The sequence below is a fragment of the Phalacrocorax carbo genome, chromosome Z (assembly GCF_963921805.1).
Source record: "Phalacrocorax carbo chromosome Z, bPhaCar2.1, whole genome shotgun sequence".
NCBI lineage: Eukaryota > Metazoa > Chordata > Aves > Suliformes > Phalacrocoracidae > Phalacrocorax > Phalacrocorax carbo.
The window spans coordinates 23,602,424-23,623,364 of NC_087548.1; the positions used below are offsets into that span (position 1 = coordinate 23,602,424).

Sequence of the window (20,941 nt, forward strand, 5' to 3'; positions counted from 1 at the left end):
TTCATCTGATACATTGTCTTAATGCTCCAACTGCTTTTCTAAATGCATTTTTGCAGAAGGTAAAACCCCTGCGCATTGAAAATGTCAGCAGAGCTTGAATTACTAGTCACGTGCTGGTTTGAAAACAGTAAAACATTTTGAACTTCAGCAGCTGAAGGGAAAAGGTGAAACATGCCTGCTCTATAAATAGCTTCTGTAGTGAACACATGCTTTTCTGCCTGCAACTCTTTTGTTGTCTTTGGATAATGAATGAGCCTTTTAGTTTAAAAGTAAAACATATCTGTTCTTGGTGTTTTTTGTAATGTAATATTTTCAGCAAAGGTTTATAACCTTGAGGAAATGAGGAATTTTCCCCTTGAAGGGAAATACCTATCTGGAGTGAGGGCTTGCAGCTTTTAGCTGAAGAGACTTTTCTCTTTCTTTGGATCTGTTAGTGAAATGTCATTATCCTTGAGTCCCTGCGCAGGTGATTCCTTTTGCCCTCTTCCAGGAGCATGTAAGATCTCCTCAGCAGGCTATAAATTACTGCTGGTGAAAGCTTTCAAGCAAAGCACAGTGTGTCAATTTTTTACCTGCTACTAACTTTTCATACTTTCTGTGGAGAGTATTAGATGGTTACCTTAAAAAAGATTAAGGCTGTATCTGCAGAAGGGGAAGAGCCCTCCCTGTTGATTACTCCGCAGTGCTGGGGGCAGTGGAGAAGGTAGAATTTGATGTTCCTACCAGGGCTTCTGAGCCAAAATTTCCTGAATTGTTTTTTCTGGTGTGTTGAAACCTTCTTTAAGGTCATATTTACTAACTATAATTTCTTTAAAAGCACAGACAGAAAAAGAGGAGGAAAATAGTGTTTCATAATTACCAGGCATAGTACCTCATCGTGGCATAGTTAGTACAGAGCTTCTACATTTTAGCCTGCAAGGGAAGATGATGTTTTTGTTTAAACCCTCTGTAATTTAAGAAGGGTAGGTTAGGTAACTTGACTGCATTAGTGGTGTCATTGTGTAGACCAGGATCCATGTTTGTAAATGTTGCTGTTAGTAACATGAATTCCCCAAAAATCTTGGTGGAGAGGGAGGGTGAGCTGTGTTTGTGTCTGAACAGTGTAGGGGCTTAAAGGCAGGCCTGCTGTTAAGTCAAGATATTTCTGGAGACATTCACCTTTCTAGGAATATTTTAACTTTTTTGAATGCTTGAATTATGTACGGACAGACTAAAAGTGGTAATGTTGTTGGAGTAGCTGGTTGGGCTTTTTTTAAAATTGGTTTAACAGAAATTCTTTAATTGGGCCTTATTCTGTTGGAATTAATAGGAGTTCAGGTACTTACTGAGAGTAGGAAGGAGTGGGATTGGGCCCTTTCCGTATTGAAGCATGTGGCTTTTCCTCAGCTCATAGATGAGAGACAGTGTTGTGTGTTTCACAGGAAAATGATATTAAAAAGAAAAAATCTCCCATGCAGTTTTTCTGGGAACACCACCAATCCAACTTTCACTTACTGGGAATTAACCTGAAATAGAGCTGGCTAAGTTTTAATTAACAGAGCCACTCTTTTTGAGAGAAGGCACTTACAGGAGCATGCTGTGACTACTTAAAAACCAAAGGGAAAGGCGGAGGGAGGAGGGTTATGATGCAAGGGGCAATTCCGCTTCCCTTCTCTGTGCAAGTGTTGAATGGACACAAGAGCAAGAATACCGTGTACACCTGGGCTTGTTCGTCCACCCCTCTTCATCTCTGTGCACTTCACATCTTACTACCTCTTCAGCCTTGACTCTTAACTACTTTAGCGGGCAAACATCCACTTGCAAAGTTGAGGTTAGTGTGTGCATATGACCTTCAGGGTAGATGGAGTGCTGCAGTTGAATGTAATCCAAACAGTGATGCTAACTGCACAACCTGCTCTGAAATGTACAGTGTAAACAAATGGAAAAAAAGAGAAATTTTCCTCTCCGTTTCCTGTTACTTGAAGAGCTTTTTTAAAAACAATCGGAGTCCAACATTTTGGACTAGAGCTATGAATGTATTTCTTTTTTTTTCCCCAACCTAATTTTCCTGTGATAATGCTTCCTACAATACACTTTTCTAGTATTTCAAGAATACTAAATCAGTTTTGGAGTTTGAGGGACTGTGGTTTTATATTATTTCCATTATAAATGCTTAATGTATAATGCCTTACTTGTAGTGTCCATGCCAGATTTTATATGCACTATCTGTTCCAAGTTTAATACTGGTATGGCATATGAACTTTAGTTTTATTGCCATATATCTATGCCTCTGGCTTAATGTTTCAGCCAAAATCAATGTCATGCTTACGTAAAATCTGAAAGAAACCCCCAAATTCTGCTATTCAGTGATTGACTATTGGAAGCCAAACCTGGGCCTACATGTTGGGCAAACAGGAGGTGGGTTTAGGTCTGGTCTTCAGAGTTTGAAACCTTGGTTCAACAGGGTGCTGCATTATTTAGTGGCATCTTTGCTGAAGGGAAATCTTTGTTTTGTTATACCATACCTTTTTACAATACAAGAAAACCTAGATCTTGTGCCTTGTGCTTTATTATGCTGAGTGGAAAACAGGACCATAATGCAGGCTTCCGAAACGGTGCACGTGTGTCTCATTCAATGTTACAAATCTGATACCCTGCGTATTGGTAACTGCAGCGGTTGCCATCTCCAAAGAGCTACACAAACATAGCCGTCCTACAGGATCGCTTGGGTGAAGGTGAGCTTTAACATGAGCACAGTGGGAGAGGTGAAAACAAAGAGGTTAAGTGGTGCGTGTCAGTGATACAGTGGCAGAGTTGAGGTGAGGACCTGGGTTCGTGCCACTAGAGTGCACTACTTCCCTCTTACTTATTGAGAGAATGGTTAAATTTGCTGGTAGGTGCTGCAGGCTGCCTGCTGGGGGGTTTGGAAAATTGCTGCCAACTTGCTGAGGTACTAGGAGTTTCACACTGGTCTTAATCGGATGCAGCTCTGCTTCTACAGCTATAATTAACCAAATAAATGTTTTTCTTACTATCAAACTTTTATGAGTGTTGTGATGGAATAGCAAAGAGGGCTTGTAAACTAGCTTTTTACCCTGCTTTTTATCTTATTGGAGATGAAAAGAGTACGCATGAAAGAAAGGGTGAACCATATTTGTAATTAAAGAGTATTTTAAGATATTTCATTTCTCAGAAATAGAAAATTACTTTTACTTTAATAATGAAAGATTCCTGATAATGAGATGTAGTATTTTACTTACATTATTAAGTAAATTATTTTTTTTTTCCCCCTGCGCAGGTTTCCACTTGAGCGGCACGGTGACAGAGCCTGCAATGCCATCGGAGCCAGAAACTGTTTGCAATGTAGCTATCAGCTTTGATCGTTGCAAGATTACCTCAGTGACCTGTAGCTGTGGAAACAAGGACATATTTTACTGTGCCCACGTTGTGGCACTCTCTTTATACCGGATCCGCAAGCCAGATCAGGTCAAACTGCATCTTCCCATTTCAGAGACACTCTTTCAAATGAACAGAGACCAACTACAAAAATTTGTACAGTATTTGATCACAGTCCACCACACAGAAGTTTTGCCAACTGCTCAAAAATTAGCAGATGAAATTCTTTCTCAGAATTCAGAAATCAATCAAGTCCATGGTGAGTTTGATACTTGTTCTTTGTTTTGCTTCATTCCCTCTTTGTTTCTGAGCTTTTTTGTGGCATTCAGGAGCGTAACCTGCTGAAGTCCCTTGCAGCCTGAATTATTCTGTGATTCTATGGTGTTTACCAAAAAGGATTTGTTACTAAACCTTCACTTCAAGATGTTTAGAAAGCAGTACTTTTTGGAAAACAAAGAAATTCATAAGCAATGAGCTACATATCTCCAGCACTGCTAATATGTGGCCTGATCTACTTCACACTTGTATTTTCTAGGTACGAAAAACTGAGAAGTAGTGTTCTTTGTATAGCTATGTTGCTTAAAGGAACTATCTTACCAACTTACCAACAGCATCTTTTTGTTATTTTTTACTTTTTGAACTGATCTTCTGACATTTTGATTTTGTAATTTTGTTTTAATGGCAAAGCATAAAAGTACGTAGGTGTTACTGACCTTTTTTTCATTCATGAAAAACACTTTTATCTCTTGGGATTTGGTTTCTGTATGAAGTCAGGAGAAGTATAAAACCTGTATTTCAGTGCCTTTTTCCTGTCTAGTGCTGCAGCAGCCTACAGCATCAGCAAAGGTCTTGATCTTTCCTCCTCTTTCTGCTGCACGTGGTTTTAGTGGCTCTCAGGTTCTTGTACTGAACGTCTTGTTTGTTAAAGGGTGTTGCGTGTCACTTGAGGCTTCTGAGGTGGCTTGTCTATGGACCCTGCTGAACTGAAAGCAGGTAGTTGTGGGTTGAGGTGACCCAGCTAGTTTGAGTCCTGTGTTTCTGTAAGGTCATCCGATAGAAACATCCCCTAAGGTGACCAGAGCTGTAGGCTTAAGGGCAGCTTAGAGGGGAAGAAAAAGTTATCTAAATATCTAAAAATATCTTTTTTGTTTGTTCATTGACGGGAACAGTTATTATGTGTTAGATATTTAAGAGGGATGACCATTATTCCAAAGAATTTGCAATACAAACACAACCAAGCTGCTTAATATTGGAGAAAGAAAAACACATGTGTGTTAGATACAGTGTAGCCAGAACAAAAGATGGGAGTCCTTCGAATAACAGGACTCATCTGCAGCCTAGCCTCTCTCCTCAGGGTCCAGTGGCCCTGGCAGGCCCAGGCAAGCAGTGGTGTAGGAAGGCGAATTGCAGGAGCAGTGCTTTTTTTGGCTTTGGGGGCTATAGGGATGTGACCAGAGGCAAGGCAGTTGCTCTAGTTACGAACATAATGAGAAGGTGATTGGCAGAGCTGCCTGGTAATGGTGCAAAGAAAGTGAAGAAGATAAAGCAGATGCAGGACATTAAGCAATAGAGGAGGATGCTCAGATGTTGTAAGCTGAAGCCATGTATCGGAAAAGTTGGTGATCATCTGAACATAAAGAATTAAGGGCAAGGAAGAATTATGGTGGGTAAGAGGGTGGCATAGAAGATGCTAACAGTCAAGGGTGCTTAGAAGAGGGGAAGGCAGGGCTGGGAAAGAAAGGACAGGTGATGGGTATATATGTCTGTTAGCTCTACTACAGCTAATGTAAGAGAAATGGCAAGCTTTTGCAGAGAGTGCTTAAACTTGGTCAACATTAAGGCTGTAATTACACTAATGATAGCCATGTTAGTCTTTGTCAGCTATTCTCTTATTGTCAAAATATCTCATTACTCATTAGTATTTGAAGTATTTTTAGATATATATTTGATGTTTGTATCACAGCCCAAATAGCAAAAAGAATAGGAAACAAAAAAATCTCGATAATTCTGAAATTCCACAATGAATTTGGGTAGGGTAGTTTAAAATTATCCACAAAACCAAAATGTTTCTTACACATGTTGCTGTTTTCCTACTAAACAAGATTGCAGTATGTCTTTATTGACTGTTGGTATTTCTTAATCAAATACCAAAATTTGAAGTAGAAAATCCAGGCAGTGTAAGAAAATAAAATGCTATTATCAAAGAAAGCTGGATTACGGAAGACTATCTATAGTCTCCTTCTTTTCCTCTTACACTCCCATAAAATCATGGTCTGATTTTTATTTTAGTACGTTTACAATGTTAAAAAGTTACAGGATTCTTTTAAGGAAGAAGTACTGATTATAGAGCAAGTAAGCATTCTTCTGGGAGTCATACTGTAATTCTGTGATTTTGATCTCTAATCAAATTCCATAAATTAATAAAGTTAACCAAAAGAAATCTATCTCTCTTTCTGATGGCATAGGCTGGTGAACGTAAGATCACCAGTCACTCTGTCGTATCTCCTGTACTGCAGATGTTTAGTCGGTAATACAAAACTGTCTTGTAGACCTGACTTGCTTTGAACAACTTAACCTCACTAAACTAGTGTTTGAAGAGGAATTATATTGAACACTGCTTGAAGGCACAGGTGAGTAAGAGGAAAAACTTAAACTTGTTTATAAAAGTAAGAGGCACAGAAACCCCAGAAACAGCTTTGATCAAAGGGAGGTACTGAATCTGGAACTGGAGGAGAAAATTATTTTCAATGTTACCTAGAGGTGTTTTAATTTCAGGGTTTTATATAAAACTTCAGTTTTTAAATTCCTCCCCCCCTCATGGTGTCTGCACTTGTTCTAGTTTTCATACAGTTCCCACGACAGGCAAAAGAAATCAGCTCCTGAATACCATTTATTCGTACGTAAGAATGATCTGGGAGTTTGAAGAGCTCTGACCACAGCAATCTTGTTGACTTGCTTATGAGCTGGCAAGGGAGATGGAACAACTCTGCAGTACTTACCTTTCACAAAAGGTGAATTGGATCACTTGCTCCAAATTCTGTCTTATACAGCATTTGATGACTGGCTTTGGCCGCCTTGTGAAGGAGGCTACTGGGGGAACTAGTGAAGTGACTTACACTGACATTGATTTTGCAATGACAAATCTGCTTGAGTTCCTCAGTGGATATAAATGATACAATATCCTTTCTTGCTTCATGACTGAGCCTCACAGCAGGAAAAAATAAGGGCGTACTGTTAGAAGCCCAGGAATGTGCTGCCTATTCACTAACTTCTTCAGGAGGGCTGAGTGATTTATTATTAATCCTCCTCTGTGTTTGCCATGCTAATTTTCGCTTGGTGGTGATTACGTTACAAGAGGATTTTGCATGTTTTTAGAGCACAGAAGCATATCTTATATTTGAGAATGTGTGTTGTGTTCTGATTTTCTCATGTGACGCTGCTACAGCTGTACATGTTCCTGATGATTTCAAAACTGGAGATCTGTGGGGTCTAATTTTCTGTACTCAGGACAGCTATAGGTATTCGTACTGACACCCTGACATCTGCACTGCATAACTGTTGGCTCACATTGAGTTTCAGGTTGGGGATGCTTACTCAGGAAGCTGGATGTAGATTTGGATCCTGCTTAGCTGAGGCTTTTTTCCTCGCTGTTAATTTTCATACCATTGTAGCAGAGGAAGCTGGCAGGTGTGTGAGGCTAGGAAGAGGACAGTCAGGATGATGGATTATCAGCTGGGTTTGTCATTTCGGATCTGCCTTTTATTAGGTATGAAACTCACTTAAATAAGTTGGTTGAAAGTTCAAACTACATTCCTGAGATTTGAGTGGAAATAGGAAAGTAACTGCAAGATGGCGGGGGGAGAATAGGGAAGGTCTTTGTTTATGAATCTCATATTAGCATTGATTTGTTATATGCATAGTGAAAAAGGGTCTGCCTTTTATTGGTATATGGACATCCTAGCAAACCAATTCCATTTTTACATTTTAAGCTGTACTGTTTCTTCCCCGAGTCTTTAGTGCTGCTGTTACAATCTCTGCTCTTAGAAGAACTGTATGGATTTCTTCAGACTTTCTCCCACTCTCTGATTCTCCAACTCACAATATGAGTCACTCACCAGTACAGAACCACATGCGGATGAACTCAAATTTAAAAGGAAGGACTTGGGAGAAAGTGTTTTAAGTACATTTGTCTTCTCAGAAGCAGAGATACCTAAGTAGTCATTTCTGTATTTGTCCAGGCAGATCTAGGTAAATCCTCAGGAATCATTAATCTGTGACGTGTATTAGGAGTGCTGGTGGAGGTATGCAAGAAGGAAAGAACTATCAAAAAAATTGCTTTAAAAGAAAATTTCAGAGTATCTAGTGCTATTCCTATATATTGCATAAGTTCCAAAGGGCAATCCGGAGGTACAGGTGAATATGTGTTAATATGAGCTTAGTATATTTAAATTAAATGATGGGGATTTTAGTGGAAAATTGTAGGGTAGGGTAGGGCTAAACAACCAAATACAATGTATTGCCAGTCTATTAGAAAAGGGAATGATAATGTTAAAGATGATACATTATTTAAAAAAATGATGGAATATTTCATATGGCCCTGCTTAAATTGGCAAAACTGATTGAGAGACTAGTTGCAAAAGAAGAACGTAGGAAATGGCAGGTGACTTTCCTTTCAAGAAGGACTCAAGTGCTCCAGTGTTTAATATGAGAATAGTTTAGTGAACCAGATTTGGGAAGGAACCAACAAGACCAGCCAAAACTGGAGGAACTTCAGAAACCCAAGTAGAAGTAAATAAGTAGTACAATATAAAATAAAATGAAAGATTGATAGCTGCAAAATAACATGAAAACATAATTTATGAAATTCATATTTTTAGGAAAGGCTTTTTCAGGTACATTAGAATAAAACGTTATATAGCAAATAAATAGGTTTTGTTTTGAAACATGGAAGGTAAAAATAAAGGAAAATAATGTGTGCTAGTCTTTACCGATAAGGAAGTTTTTATCTGCCACACACAAGTAGACTTTGCAACTTTTTGCTATGTAATGTTTGTGAGATCTGGATTTTAGCAGGAGAGGTTAGTCATTGTCAGCAGATAAGTTTATGCATTTTGCTGTATGTGCAGATGGAAGATAAATAACTTTTTGGAAGGTAAAAACTTGTTGGGGGTTATTAACATTCCTCAGCAACTTACCATAGCCTGTCCTGTCTTCATATTTTCTGTTGTTAGCGCTGGCTGATTCACAGGAGTTGCCATTTTTCTTTGAAGCTGTGCGCTGCTGAACAGGTGTTATATTCCACCCAAGAGTTCTGAAATGAAGTACAAGATGAGGTGATTTATGTCTGAACTTTGAATCATTTGGGAAATCAAAGGCATAATAATATTTTTGAATCATTAATTTTATGATCTTTGGTTTTATGTAATTATTGTTTAGAATAATCTCAGCACACTAAGTTTATAAAAACAATTACTATTCTGTTGTGAATCAGCGTACAGCAGTATTGGTTTCTAGCTGCAAGCATTCAATCTTTACACAGTATTCAGTAAGTCATGCTTTTTATTTGTAATGATTTTTTCCAAATCTTATTCTCCTTAATGCCGCTGTGGGATGACATTTAATAAAATTTAACTGATCTACGCTTCATTTATATACTTAAATTAATAAGATTTTTATAAAATGAAGTTCAAAAAAGTTTCATTGTGGCTATGAGTGAGTAATATGGCATGGTTTCATCTGAAGACAACTCTTGTGATATTTCAGAAATAAGGATCAAGGAAGCAGTTTGCCTTAAAGACTACTTTCTGTTGTTTTAAGCAAATTTCACTGTTCGTGTGCACCTGAATAGTTTGCAATGTAGGCAATTCTTAGCCTATTTTAGTCAATGCTCCATGCTTTCCTTTGTCTTACTTTTTGAGGTGAAGTTCTCCATACGCAACACCAGTTCTTGAATGTGGTTGCTCATTTTGAAAGCAATTGCACTTAAAATTGGTATGTGAATGATCAAAGTGGGGTTTTTTTTAATGCTTCTGCTTCTTAGAACTTCAGTTGATTATATTTAACATGGAACCTGCTATGACCATAAATATAAAAGGCTGTTACTGTGTTTTCAAATTTTATTTGTCTGTTCAGTGTTGAACTTGTGCACAGTATTTCTGCTTTGATGGTGAAGACTGCAATTGAATAATTTTAGTAAAAAAGCATGAGTATGTATGGCTGTATCTATATACAGAGCATAAATACTTTATTTATTGTATTTAAGTCTATGTACATGATGTAAAACCTATCTCAAAGACCAGTTGTGACAGAAGTTAAAGCCAGAGGTTGGAGGGAGATTAATATATCAGCATCTATAAACAGACACAGTTTAATTACAGGTTTTAATATTTAGTATAATTACACAGTGCTTTTCACTTTCATAGTTCAAATGTGAACTAATTTATCCTCATGACATCCCTCTCAAATATGGAAGTAATACTTATATCCAGTTTACAAGTGGGGAAATGGGATTTGGTCTTGGTACCAAACTGCACGGCTGGATAGAATTCAGGGCTGCTCATGTTCCTCTCCACAGCCAAACTGCCCATCTGCCGAAGCCTCACAGTGCCTGTTTGGGGCTGCGCCGCACCCCAAGCGAGGACACCACCTTTGAGTTCAGCCTTTAGCTCTGCCTGGTGTTGCCCTGAGCCTTCCTGCTAGCTATTGCTAGGGCTTCATCTCGTAGGTCCTAAAGCAGCTCTCTCCTATTCATTGTTCAAATAGTTTCTTGTCTACTCACCCAGTCCCGTGTCTTCAGAAGAAAAGTGGCAGTGTAGAAATTCTGTCTGTTGCCTGAGAGTGATCTGTGTTTGGGTGGAAGAGGAAACAGGCTAAATAAATCAGTGTTCACCTGACTAAGTGAATGTAGTGATCTCTAAGTGCCTGGCTGAGAGACATGGAGATGGTTGTGCCTTGATGCCAAAACAAGAGTGGTGTGGGCGGTGGAAGCTGAGGCTTCCCTAGCGGCACCAACTAGGATGCCTGGCTGCTGCTGCGGTGGGAAGATGGTTTGGACTCATGCCTGATCTGACACACCAACACCACGCTTTTTAAGTCCATGGCTATTGACGAAGACTGCAAATGGTGTTGAAGGATCAGTGACTTAAAACTGAGCAGTTAAAGAAACTACGGTGTACAGAAATACAACTGTAGCTGGTGCTGGTTACATTTATACTGAAATTTCTTTATATATCCTGATTAAAAATTTTGATCATACTGAGTGTACCCTAGATAAGATCTTCTAGGGAAAAAATCGCTCTGAAACGGACATCTCTGTAGTCCTGTGCTGAACAGCAACGTAGGGCTCAGACACTTAGCTTGGTCTCTTCAGCTTTTACAGTCTTCTAGCCTACTAGCATGAAAATAACAGAGGTATAAGTGTAGTGATGCTGAGCCCCTGGGGAAGGTATATTTGGGATCATGCTGGAAGAAGAGGCCTTGGTGGGGGCAGTGCTGCTGGCCCAGGGCAGCAGGCACCCTTGTTCCTGTAAAGGAATCCAGTTGTTAAAGTATCTGTGGTAGCTGCGCTGAAATTTACCCTTCTAGTACAAAATGACCAGAGAGATTTTGATAAAATATAAACAGTTATGGAAGGAATTTCGGTTTTTTCCCTAAATAGGGAAGCTTAGCTGAGGAATCTTGGTCTATTTTTAATTCTGTTTAAAAGCAGCCATACAAAGATTATTTAGAGATAAATCTCTATTGAAGCGAGGGATAGATATAAGTGTATAGTTCCTTTTCACAGGTCTTTTTTCTATGTTTTAGAGCAATGAAATACTTAAATTATTTGCAAGGTGATACTACAAACCTGGGTCTGTGCAATAGCTGCACTACTTGTTTTTGTGGCTTGATTTCCCTTTTTATCTTGCTCTTTGCAACTGAAGACTTATCAGTATGTCTTTTGTGTAACTGACTGAATTGAAAGCCCCTTAAAACCAACATACTTAAAATGGAAGTGCTCACAGAAGAGGAGGTTTTCCATTCTTTGTTTTTTGTACTGTCTTGGGCTTGATTCTTATCTTCTGAGACACTGTTATGATTCGTGTGGAAGGTAGGAGAGTTCATTCACTTCTTCAGACACATTTTCTTGTTAGTCTAAATATATGTTTTTATATAAAAACATGCTTTGAAATTGGAGACAGTTTAGGAAGTTGCTAAGCTAGAAGACTTTTTTACTCTCGCAGTACCTAGTAGAGAAGACACTCTTCAGACCCTTTAAATCTTCCAGTTGTATTTTAATTAAATAAAGATTCCAGCATTCCCTGTGACCACTTAAAGGCTTCACCTACACGGCAGAGCTGCAATTGTGAAATGAAGGCTTGACTCAATAGAATCAATGTTTAATTCCTTTACATCTGAAGAGTTGTAGCTATCTTTGCTTTTCAGGTTCTTAGGACTTCTTTGAAAAAGCAAGTTTTCACTAATCTGAGTACATAATTTTCCTTCCCTGCCAGTGTCTCTCTTCTCTTTTTTTGTTTTTTTTGTTTTTTTTTTTTCCTTCAGAGCTAACATGGACTTGGATTTCAAAGTGACAGATTGTATAATATGATTAAATTTCTAACATCTTCTCAAAACCTTAAGGAAGATAGAGATTACAGAGTTGTGGCAAGCCCAAAATCAAAATATCAAGTTAACTGGAGTCTTGGGCATGCTTAAAATACCTTACATCTAGTATAGTGATGCACTGCCTTAAGTTCTTTTCCTGACAGTCTAGATAAGTGCTTTTCAGCCTTTTCAGTTTGTGAATACCTTTTTAAAAATATCCAGTGGAGGTGCAGTCTTCAGAAAAATACGGATTGCCAGATGGTGCAAGACCTTGTTTTAGTTAAATTTGCCAGCCTTTAGAAGAGGCCACTGGTGGAGAATCACCAACTTCAACTGCAAAATTTGGTTAGAGCAGCCTGTGTTACAAAGCACTGCCTGATGTAAATCTAGTCACTTCAGTTCATGCTAGGCTAATTCAGGTGGAGTTGCTCTGAATTGACTCTGTGCTGATGACATTGCCTATGTAAAAATGCTCCTTTGGAAGCACTAGTTTTGTGCAGCTGTAACTCTTATTTTTGATGGAAATGCCTTTAGTGCTTTAAGACTTTGGATTTGTTTGGGGATTTTTTTTACTCTTTGTTTAGCTTTGCAGAGCCATCACAGCTCAGAGGCACGGAGGTGATGATTTTCCTCATGTTCATCAATAGCAGCGCTCACTAGCAGTCACTTAAACCTGAGCAAGATTGCTGAAGGTACAGGAATTACACAGGTGTTTTGGGGAGAGTGCTTTTGATATCACAGTTGTAGAAACACTATGCAAAATAATTTTCACTGTAAAAGCATTCTTGTATAGCTGCTGAGATGGGAGGAGAAAACCTCGCCTTAATTTTAATGTTTTGTTATAAAAATTATTTATTTAAATACCTTCTCATAGGCAGTAATTTCTAAGTGCTTAAGACTACTGAGGAGAAAATTAAATCTATTTGAAAAAATGTTTAGATTAAAGCTAAAACACCCAAAAGAGGACAAAGCACAAATCCAAAAACCTCTGCAGTAGTCCTCTGCCCTGGATCCATGAACCTGTCTTCTTCTATAGAACATAATGATTTCTTTTCTTGCTGTCTGCAGGTGCTCCTGACCCAACAGCGGGTGCCAGCATAGATGATGAAAACTGCTGGCATTTGGATGAGGAACAGGTCCAAGAACAGGTTAAACTCTTCCTCTCCCAGGGTGGATACCATGGATCAGGGAAGCAGCTCAATTTGCTTTTTGCAAAGGTGTGTTGAGTACTCTAAACCTCGCCTTTTTTCTCTTCCCCCATTGCCCAAGCCAGTCCGTACTTGTTGGTGTCTTACTCAGTCCTGTTGCTCTAAAACAAGAGAAGGCCTTGGGAACACAATGGCAACTTAATGAGCTGTACAGCAATGGACCGCAATCTGATGTGTCTTGATCAGTTTAAGGATATGAAGTAACTTTTCAACCATCTGCAGCTTTGCTGTTCTCTTCCTTCCAACCCCTACAATGTTGGAGGAACCTATAGAAACTAGTCTTGCAGCAGTTTGCATAATACACCTGTGGATGACTTGTGGAAGAAGTGTCTTTGAAGAATTGCAGTGGAATAATGAAACAAAAAATTGTTAAAATTGGGAAGGCAGACTGGTTTTTCTACTTAAAAATTTCGCACCACATATAAATTACATTTCTTATTTAAAAGAGGTGGAATATTTAACACTGCAACATATTGTCTGTACTGTGATTTCTTTGGTTTCTTTTCAAGTTTGTATTAAAAGACTCATTTCCTAGGTGCGAGAGATGCTAAAGATGAGAGATTCAAATGGAGCTCGCATGTTGACACTGATAACGGAACAGTTCATGGCTGACCCTCGTCTCTCGCTTTGGAGACAACAAGGAACTGCAATGACTGACAAGTATAGGCAGCTCTGGGATGAACTGGGTAAATGCACAGACTTCAAAATCATTTAGGTGTTCATATGTGTAATGAAGAAACAATTACATATTTGGGGTGAAGAGGAACTTTATTGTGGTACTTAGGTAAAGCAGATTAGAGTTTTCTGCAGTTTTGTTTGTTCAGTTAAGGTTGGGTGAAACTGAATTTCTCATCTACAGTGTGACACAATTGCAGTTGGAGGAGGGAAGCATGGTATGAAACAAGTCCAACTGCAACAGGTTGTAAGTACCTAAGGATCTAAAAAGGATAAAGCAAGAAGTGGAAACATAGCTACACAACTGAAGGGAAATATATAATTCACTAGTCCTAAACTGGAAAGGTTAAGGAAGAAATCGATTCACAACCAGGGAGAAATAGAAGGCAAAGAGGGAAGATTCCTTAAGAGTATGAGGAGGTAGCAACGGAAGAAAAGTCCGTTACTGAGCAGGAAAGGAGAACAAATAATAGAAGGCTAAAACTATTAACACTGCTTTACAGGAAGGGTCAGTGATGATCAGATACATGGCTTAGTTGTACAATGGAGAGAGGAACACAGGCTGAAATTGGAAAGGAATATTTAAACTGCTGAGGTTTGAGGACACTTGCTCAAAAGTGTTCCAGAAACGTGCTAATACAATTTTGAATTACTGCTTCAGAAGTTCTCAAAATCTATAGGAACTTGTAGTAGGGAGGGGAAATTGAAAACAACTTGAGTGTAAATGTCACCAGTATTTTAAAGGGGGTAGGTGAGTGGAAATAACGTTAAGTAACCACAAGCATTGGTTTTCTAGACATAAGCTACTGGAACAAACTACTAACCAGTAGGTATGTAAGTGTGCAAAAGATAAAAGTGGTAAAAGACAACCTGAATTATTTAAAGTACAGTGGTAAATCTGATTTGTTTCTCTTAAAGATACTTCACTGAGTGCATGAGTGAAGGGATTGATGTGTATATCTTAGGTGTAGTAAGGTTTTGGATGCTGACTTGGAGGCTTTCTCAAAGCAAGCTGAGAACACACAGCCTGAATGGGATTGCCTTGTGGTTCATGGATCTTGGAGTAGTTACCTGTGCTCTTGCTCAGTCCGGAAAGACACTTAAGTCTAGACTTAAAGGAGTCTGTCTTGAGATGTGTTCTGGCCAATATTGCTATGCCTGAGTTTTGTGGCGTGGAACATAGAAATAAATACTCGATAAAAAGCAAGCTAAAAACCTTACAGATGATGCCCGATGGGACATCGTGAAACAATGCAGAGAAGAGAGCCAAAGACCATAATGCTCTTGATATAAAGGTCCAAAATCAAGCTAACTGAAACTAAATCCAAGCAAGAATAGCATGCTTCATTCAGAAAGCGTCAAAAACAAACCTTATGTTTTCCACTGTTAAAGGTTAAAGATGACCATGATTGATTGCCTGTTGACTGGTGGGGCTAGGACTGGATATAACCTGTTTAGCATATATTAAGTTCAGTCTAAATAAAGCATTAGGTTAATAAAGCACTAGTTATGTCGTTGAGATTATAGACTTATGTGGTGGAAGGCCTTAATATCAGAGCAGGCAAACCTCCATCAGAGTGTAGGTGTAACTACTTGACTTCAAGTGTAACAACCATTCTAGTATGTTATTTTTATGATGCCTTGGCTTGTTGGGGAATAACAGTTTTTGCCAAGCAGGGCATGTGCCTAATTGGACGTGTACACAGAAAATTGTATCCCACCACACTGAAAACTGGAGGGTCTCACGCTTCATTGCTTATGTGGGTTGAGCTGGTAGGTTCTGGGAGAGGGAGAAAAAATGTTCTCCGTCTGTAACGTGTAGCAGTCTTACCACATGTGGCCACTAAACAAAAGGTTTTGTTAAATTTTCTTAGCAGCTCCTCTTCTTGTTTCATCAGCTTCATATTAACATCATATTTCTTGGCAGCACCTGTTTGAAGGTAGAGGTAGAACCTCTCTGCCTGCAGCATTAAATAAGCAATATTTTAGATTAATTGAATTGATTATTTTACCTCTGTTTAATCGGAATTATAGGTGTCACTCCCAAAAAGCCTGCAGAAAGCCTCAACACTATGTCAGCTGCTGTACTTGTAATCTGAGGCAGACACTGTTGTTTCACTCCTGAACTGCTCTGCTGCCTCTAGCAGGATCAAAATACGTTGATCATGTACTACGGTTTCAATTGCAAATACATTTCAATCACTTCAAGTGTGCGGTAGGCTAAGGGTAGAACTTAACTTGGTTCTTCCACCTGCAGCTTGTATTTATGTTGCTAAACTGTCCATTTCTTCCCCACACCAGTATGATTCCTTCCACTGGTGTGTAGCAAGTTCCCTCAAAATTTCTGTTAATTGGGTGAATCTCTCCAGCTTGACTCCTACCTTGTGTGACGATACAAGCTGCTGCCATGTTTTTGCTAGGATTTTGCCTTGAGTTTCACTGAAATGAAACACATACCTTTTTCCAGGTGAAATGTGCATATCTAAAAAAGAAGTGAATGTGCAAAAGTTGAAGGAGATTTTAAGGGAGACCAGAGTTAGAATAGCAAGCTGCAGAAGGAAGAGCAGGATTGCCCTGGCAACACGTGATCTGTGCCAGAAATGGCAGAGAACTCAGACATTGGGTTTAAGAGGGTGATGTTGTTATGTTCTAAAATAATGTTGGCTTCCTTTCTTGTCATCTCCTGGAATGTCAGAGAAATAAAATATCAATAAAGGGAGTGAGCCAGGCCTTTGCCTACTTAATGTTTTGTATTACCTGTTCAGAGTAATCTGGGAGTGGCACATATATATATATATATATATATATATTATTGTCTCTAAAAAAAATTTTTATCTATGATCTCATTTCATGGGTAGGCAGCAATTTAGCATTGTAGTTACGGAGAATTTTAGGGCATAAAAGGTATGTAAATATAGACTCTGATTAATAAAGGCTTGCTTGCTCGGCCTGATATGCTGCCTGCCAACTGCTAGGCATATGGCCACTTTGACAGTTCCATCTTGGCATAGGTTTTTAAGCATACTTAAATAACTTCAGCTTTGCTCTTTGACTGGGTCACTTGAGCCTTTCATTAGAACTTAACTGATGCTTCCTGCCTGGCATTGGGCATTGGCAAGGGTACTGGAAGGACATGCTGGGCTCTGATGGGAGTTCCTGCTGAAGTTCATGGTAAATTTTTGACTTCAGTAAAAGTCAGATTGGGTTTGGATATTTGGCGATGATTTAAAAGCAAACAAACAAAACCCGAACAAACAAACAAAAAAACCACAACCAACCCACCAAACAAACCCCTACCCAAACCCCACAAATACTTCACTTCTACGTATGAACCTGGTGATTATCTAATGCAAAGTCCTAATTCTGTAAGCAATTTATGATTCAAAAGTCTCCAGTTAACAAAAAAGCCTTGTGCATAACTAGCTAGTTGTTTTCTTAAAGCATTTTGAACAGGAGAAAGAATATGATAATTATGCTCAGCAAATTCCCATGTTGTATCAAAAAATGGGTTGAGGTAAATGCTACTTACAGAATTCCAAAGGTATAGTATTGGAAGGATCAAGATTATGGGTCAAAGCTATAAAGCTTGCTTATATACTTCTCAGGCTAGAAGAATTTAGATGCAACTTCAGTGGTGTGCTGGTGAACACTTCCGACCTGCTACAGTAATACATGATGTGCTTTCCAGAGTTTAGCGTTCAACATTGTTGCTGATTAAATGGTTTCTTAATAGGTAAATACCACATGCTGATACTTGTGTTTAACTCTTGGTGGCCATGTTTGAAGACTTTAGTCTTCAGAGTATCAGAAGGATTGGTTATCTGAAGCCTCTTGGTTTGCCTTCTTAATTAAAATGTATTGGTAAAGTGGGGGGATATGGAAGTGCACAGTAAATATCTGCTGATGCCTGTTGAGCTGAGATCTCTGACTTGAAGAAAAGTCAGTTAACCCTTGTAGTCTCGAGGGAAAAATGGACCAGGCAATATTACTACAGCAGTAATTCATTAATATTCATCCATGAAACATTAAGTAAAAGTTGCTTGTTCTCTACAAAAGGGAAAAGAGTTTCTTAAAAAAGGGGGAAATTTTGACTTTGTGCCCCAGCCTGGGGATGATGATGGCTGTGAGGCTGCTTTGGAATTAAATGCTGAGCACTGCCAGATGCCAGACATCGGGAGGAGGCTGAGTTTTGTTGGCAAATGGGATCTGCAAGTTAATTGGTGTTTTCTGCAGGCTTCTGGCTGTGAAATGAAATTGGAAGCCCTTTAGCCACATGGATAATACAGGACCTGAATACAAATGTCACATGTCACCATCAGGGCCCACTGTGAAACAATAGTGTTCCCACTCGAACACTGCGCCATTACAGATAATTTAAATATGGGGATTACATTTAAACTAAAAGCCCCATTTGCCTTTTACTGCAATTTAAATGTCCTCTTAGCAAAAGCTAAGTGACAAATTAAATGAAAAAAGTGCCTACATTTTTAAAGCTGTAATGCAAAACAACCTTTTATTGCTTCTCATGTGCCACGAATGAATCATTATACTTGTCAACCCTAAACCAAGCCATAATTGGAGCAGCTACTGTTATCAAAGCGGGGCTGCTCTTGTGACAGCTTAATAAAGCTGAAACTGTTAAATTAAATCCCAGATGCTTAATCTGATGAAAGCAGTCAAGTAGAAGAATCTAAGACAAGTATCTACTGCTTGGTGGAGTGATGGAGCCCAACAGCTTGTCAACATGTAGATTACAGGATCAGATTTTTTTTTTTTGTGAACTACCATTTCCAGTATCTTTATATCCTCTTGCTTGCCTTTGTGGTGTAGAAACTTCATATAATTTGCATGTTTTAAAACAAACATTTCTAGCAGATTTCCTCCATTTTGATATTTAAGAACTGTTTAAGGGGGAGAAGAGCTGTTTTTCTTTTAAGTCATGTATTAGTTTCTTGTGGAACAAAAAATATGGCTGTGTCATGGGGAGGAGGGTGTGTCGAAAGAGCTCTTGCAGGGCAGCGGATAAAATAGGTGAGTGTGTCCTGGGTTTGCGTCACGCTGATCCTGGTCTCTGTTGGTTGTCTTATTTTATAACATTGAGGAGAACTTGAAAGGTATTCTGTTCTTCCAGCTGGGTAGCGTCCCCATTTTAATGCATAAACTTCTCCTGTCTACCTCAACCACTGGTTGGTATCTAAAGTCTTTAGGTGTAGGAACCTCATAGTATTGCCACAAGTCTCATTCATGGGATAAAGCTTTCCTGGGTGACATCCTTAGAGTCCTTTGTTATTCACACTAAATGGGCTGTTGTCATAAAGGTATCTCCTGAGTGGAATAACATGTCTTTGTCTTAGTAGTGCTAGTACTCTTAGTAGTTTCTCACTTGTACTTTGCCCTGTTGTGGGCCGCTTTTTAATGTTGAAACCGCCTCATGGTCTACTGTGAGTTCACATTTGATATTTTGGCCACATTCTGGATTAGAGTGATATGTTTTTGGTTAAAATTTAAAACTAAAATATCATTTTACAAGGTCATGTCATGTGGAGAAGTAGTACAATATATTTCCTAAAGGATCGTGCCTAAATTTTTATTAATAACTCTTCATTCCTCATTTAAAACTTAATTTTAAATATTGAGTTTAAGCAAGGAATCATTATAGAATAATTAAGAGAGATTTAATTATCATTTTGCCATGAGCAAACTAATGATTGAGTGTTAAATAATGCTCTTTTTGAATTTTGAAACCACTCTGAATTTTTCTGATAGAACTTTATATTAATTTCTAGAAAATACCAAGTTAGATTCTTTTCACCTTAACTAAATGAAGCTATTCTCCGTCTATATTTCTATTTCAGGCATTCCTCCCCTTTGCAATTAGGGAGACAAACTTGCATGAATGGGACGTGCCAGCTGTTCTAAACAGATTATTTCTGCTTAGTACTTAAGTGGAGGGGAAAAAAGGACAAAATCGGCTAGGGTTGTTGCCAATATGCCCCTAGAGAAATTCTTTCCTGATGCCAGATTTGATGACTGTCCGGGCTGCCATGAGAAAGAATCACTGAAGTTAAGCATTCATTACAGTTTTTGTGCTCTCATAGCACTTGTCTGGAGTTGCATACTCCGTGCAGTCCCTTTTCAGGATCAGCTATGCAATAGAAACATTCACTTTCCTCCATGTTTTATGGTATTTAAAAAATGGTGCAGCAAGGCTAAGTGCCAAGCTTATATCCATATCTTTATGATCTCTTTGAGCATCTGAAGTTTTAATTTCATTATGTTCATTATGCTAAGGGCAGTACCAATGCCTTGCACCTGTACAAAAAAGTTAACTTCAAATCTAAGTTTAGATTAATCAGTTGCAGATAGTACATTTCTGGCCTTGAAGTGAAAGCTGTAGGAAGACCTATGTTTCAAAGGAGGTGGGATCCGCCATTTCCCTTGGTTTTTCGTTGTGGGACTTCTGGGTGGAGTGATATCTTACACATATTTGTGTCTTCAACTGTATCATATCCGGTAGGCTGTCTTTGCTTAATTGATAATCCTTCTCTTACTTTCATTTTGTTTACTCTTAGCTGCCATGGTGTGGTTGCCATACAGTTACAAAACATGTATGCCTTCAGCTCATGCACTTAAGGTTCCATCTGCTCTTTCACAGAGTAAGCTGTTAATATGTCAGTGTATTTGAATGACTTGTGCTATTGGAGGTGCTAGATTAACAGTACTTGTGAGTTAGCATCACAAGACAGTTTTTCTGTGCTAAGGCCTGAGTTATGGATGACAATTTCAAGAAGTTGCTGTTGTGGCCCTGGCGTGATTTGGTGGTTGTTGTCGTCACCTTCACTTCCCTGGTGAATGAAGCCAGGCTGCAGTTCTGTGAAGATGGGTTCTGCCCATCTTCTCTGAGGATTATTTCCTTCCTCCTTCATTATTGGCATATACCATAATGGTATTTAAAATGAGGGAATATGGGGCCAGAGTATGACAGTAAGTGGGAGCTATTTTCAAAGAGGATATTCTTTCCTGTGGCACTTACCAGATTTGAGGAATAATGGTGAAAGTAATTAACTTTAGTGTATAAGCATAGCTTGAGGGGCTTATTT

The 20,941-nt window shown here is 38.7% G+C and overlaps 1 protein-coding gene across 2 annotated transcripts in view; it reads left to right on the forward strand.

Annotated features, from left to right (window-relative positions):
* The window catches only part of ZSWIM6 (zinc finger SWIM-type containing 6), a 118,401-nt gene that overhangs the window by 64,018 nt on the left and 33,442 nt on the right, over positions 1–20,941 (forward strand). For both annotated transcript variants that reach the window (XM_064439603.1, XM_064439604.1), the window contains exons 2-4: positions 3,278–3,634; positions 13,027–13,175; positions 13,702–13,852. In XM_064439603.1, the coding sequence (XP_064295673.1) occupies positions 3,278–3,634; positions 13,027–13,175; positions 13,702–13,852 (657 nt within the window). The remainder of the gene's footprint in view (positions 1–3,277; positions 3,635–13,026; positions 13,176–13,701; positions 13,853–20,941) is intronic.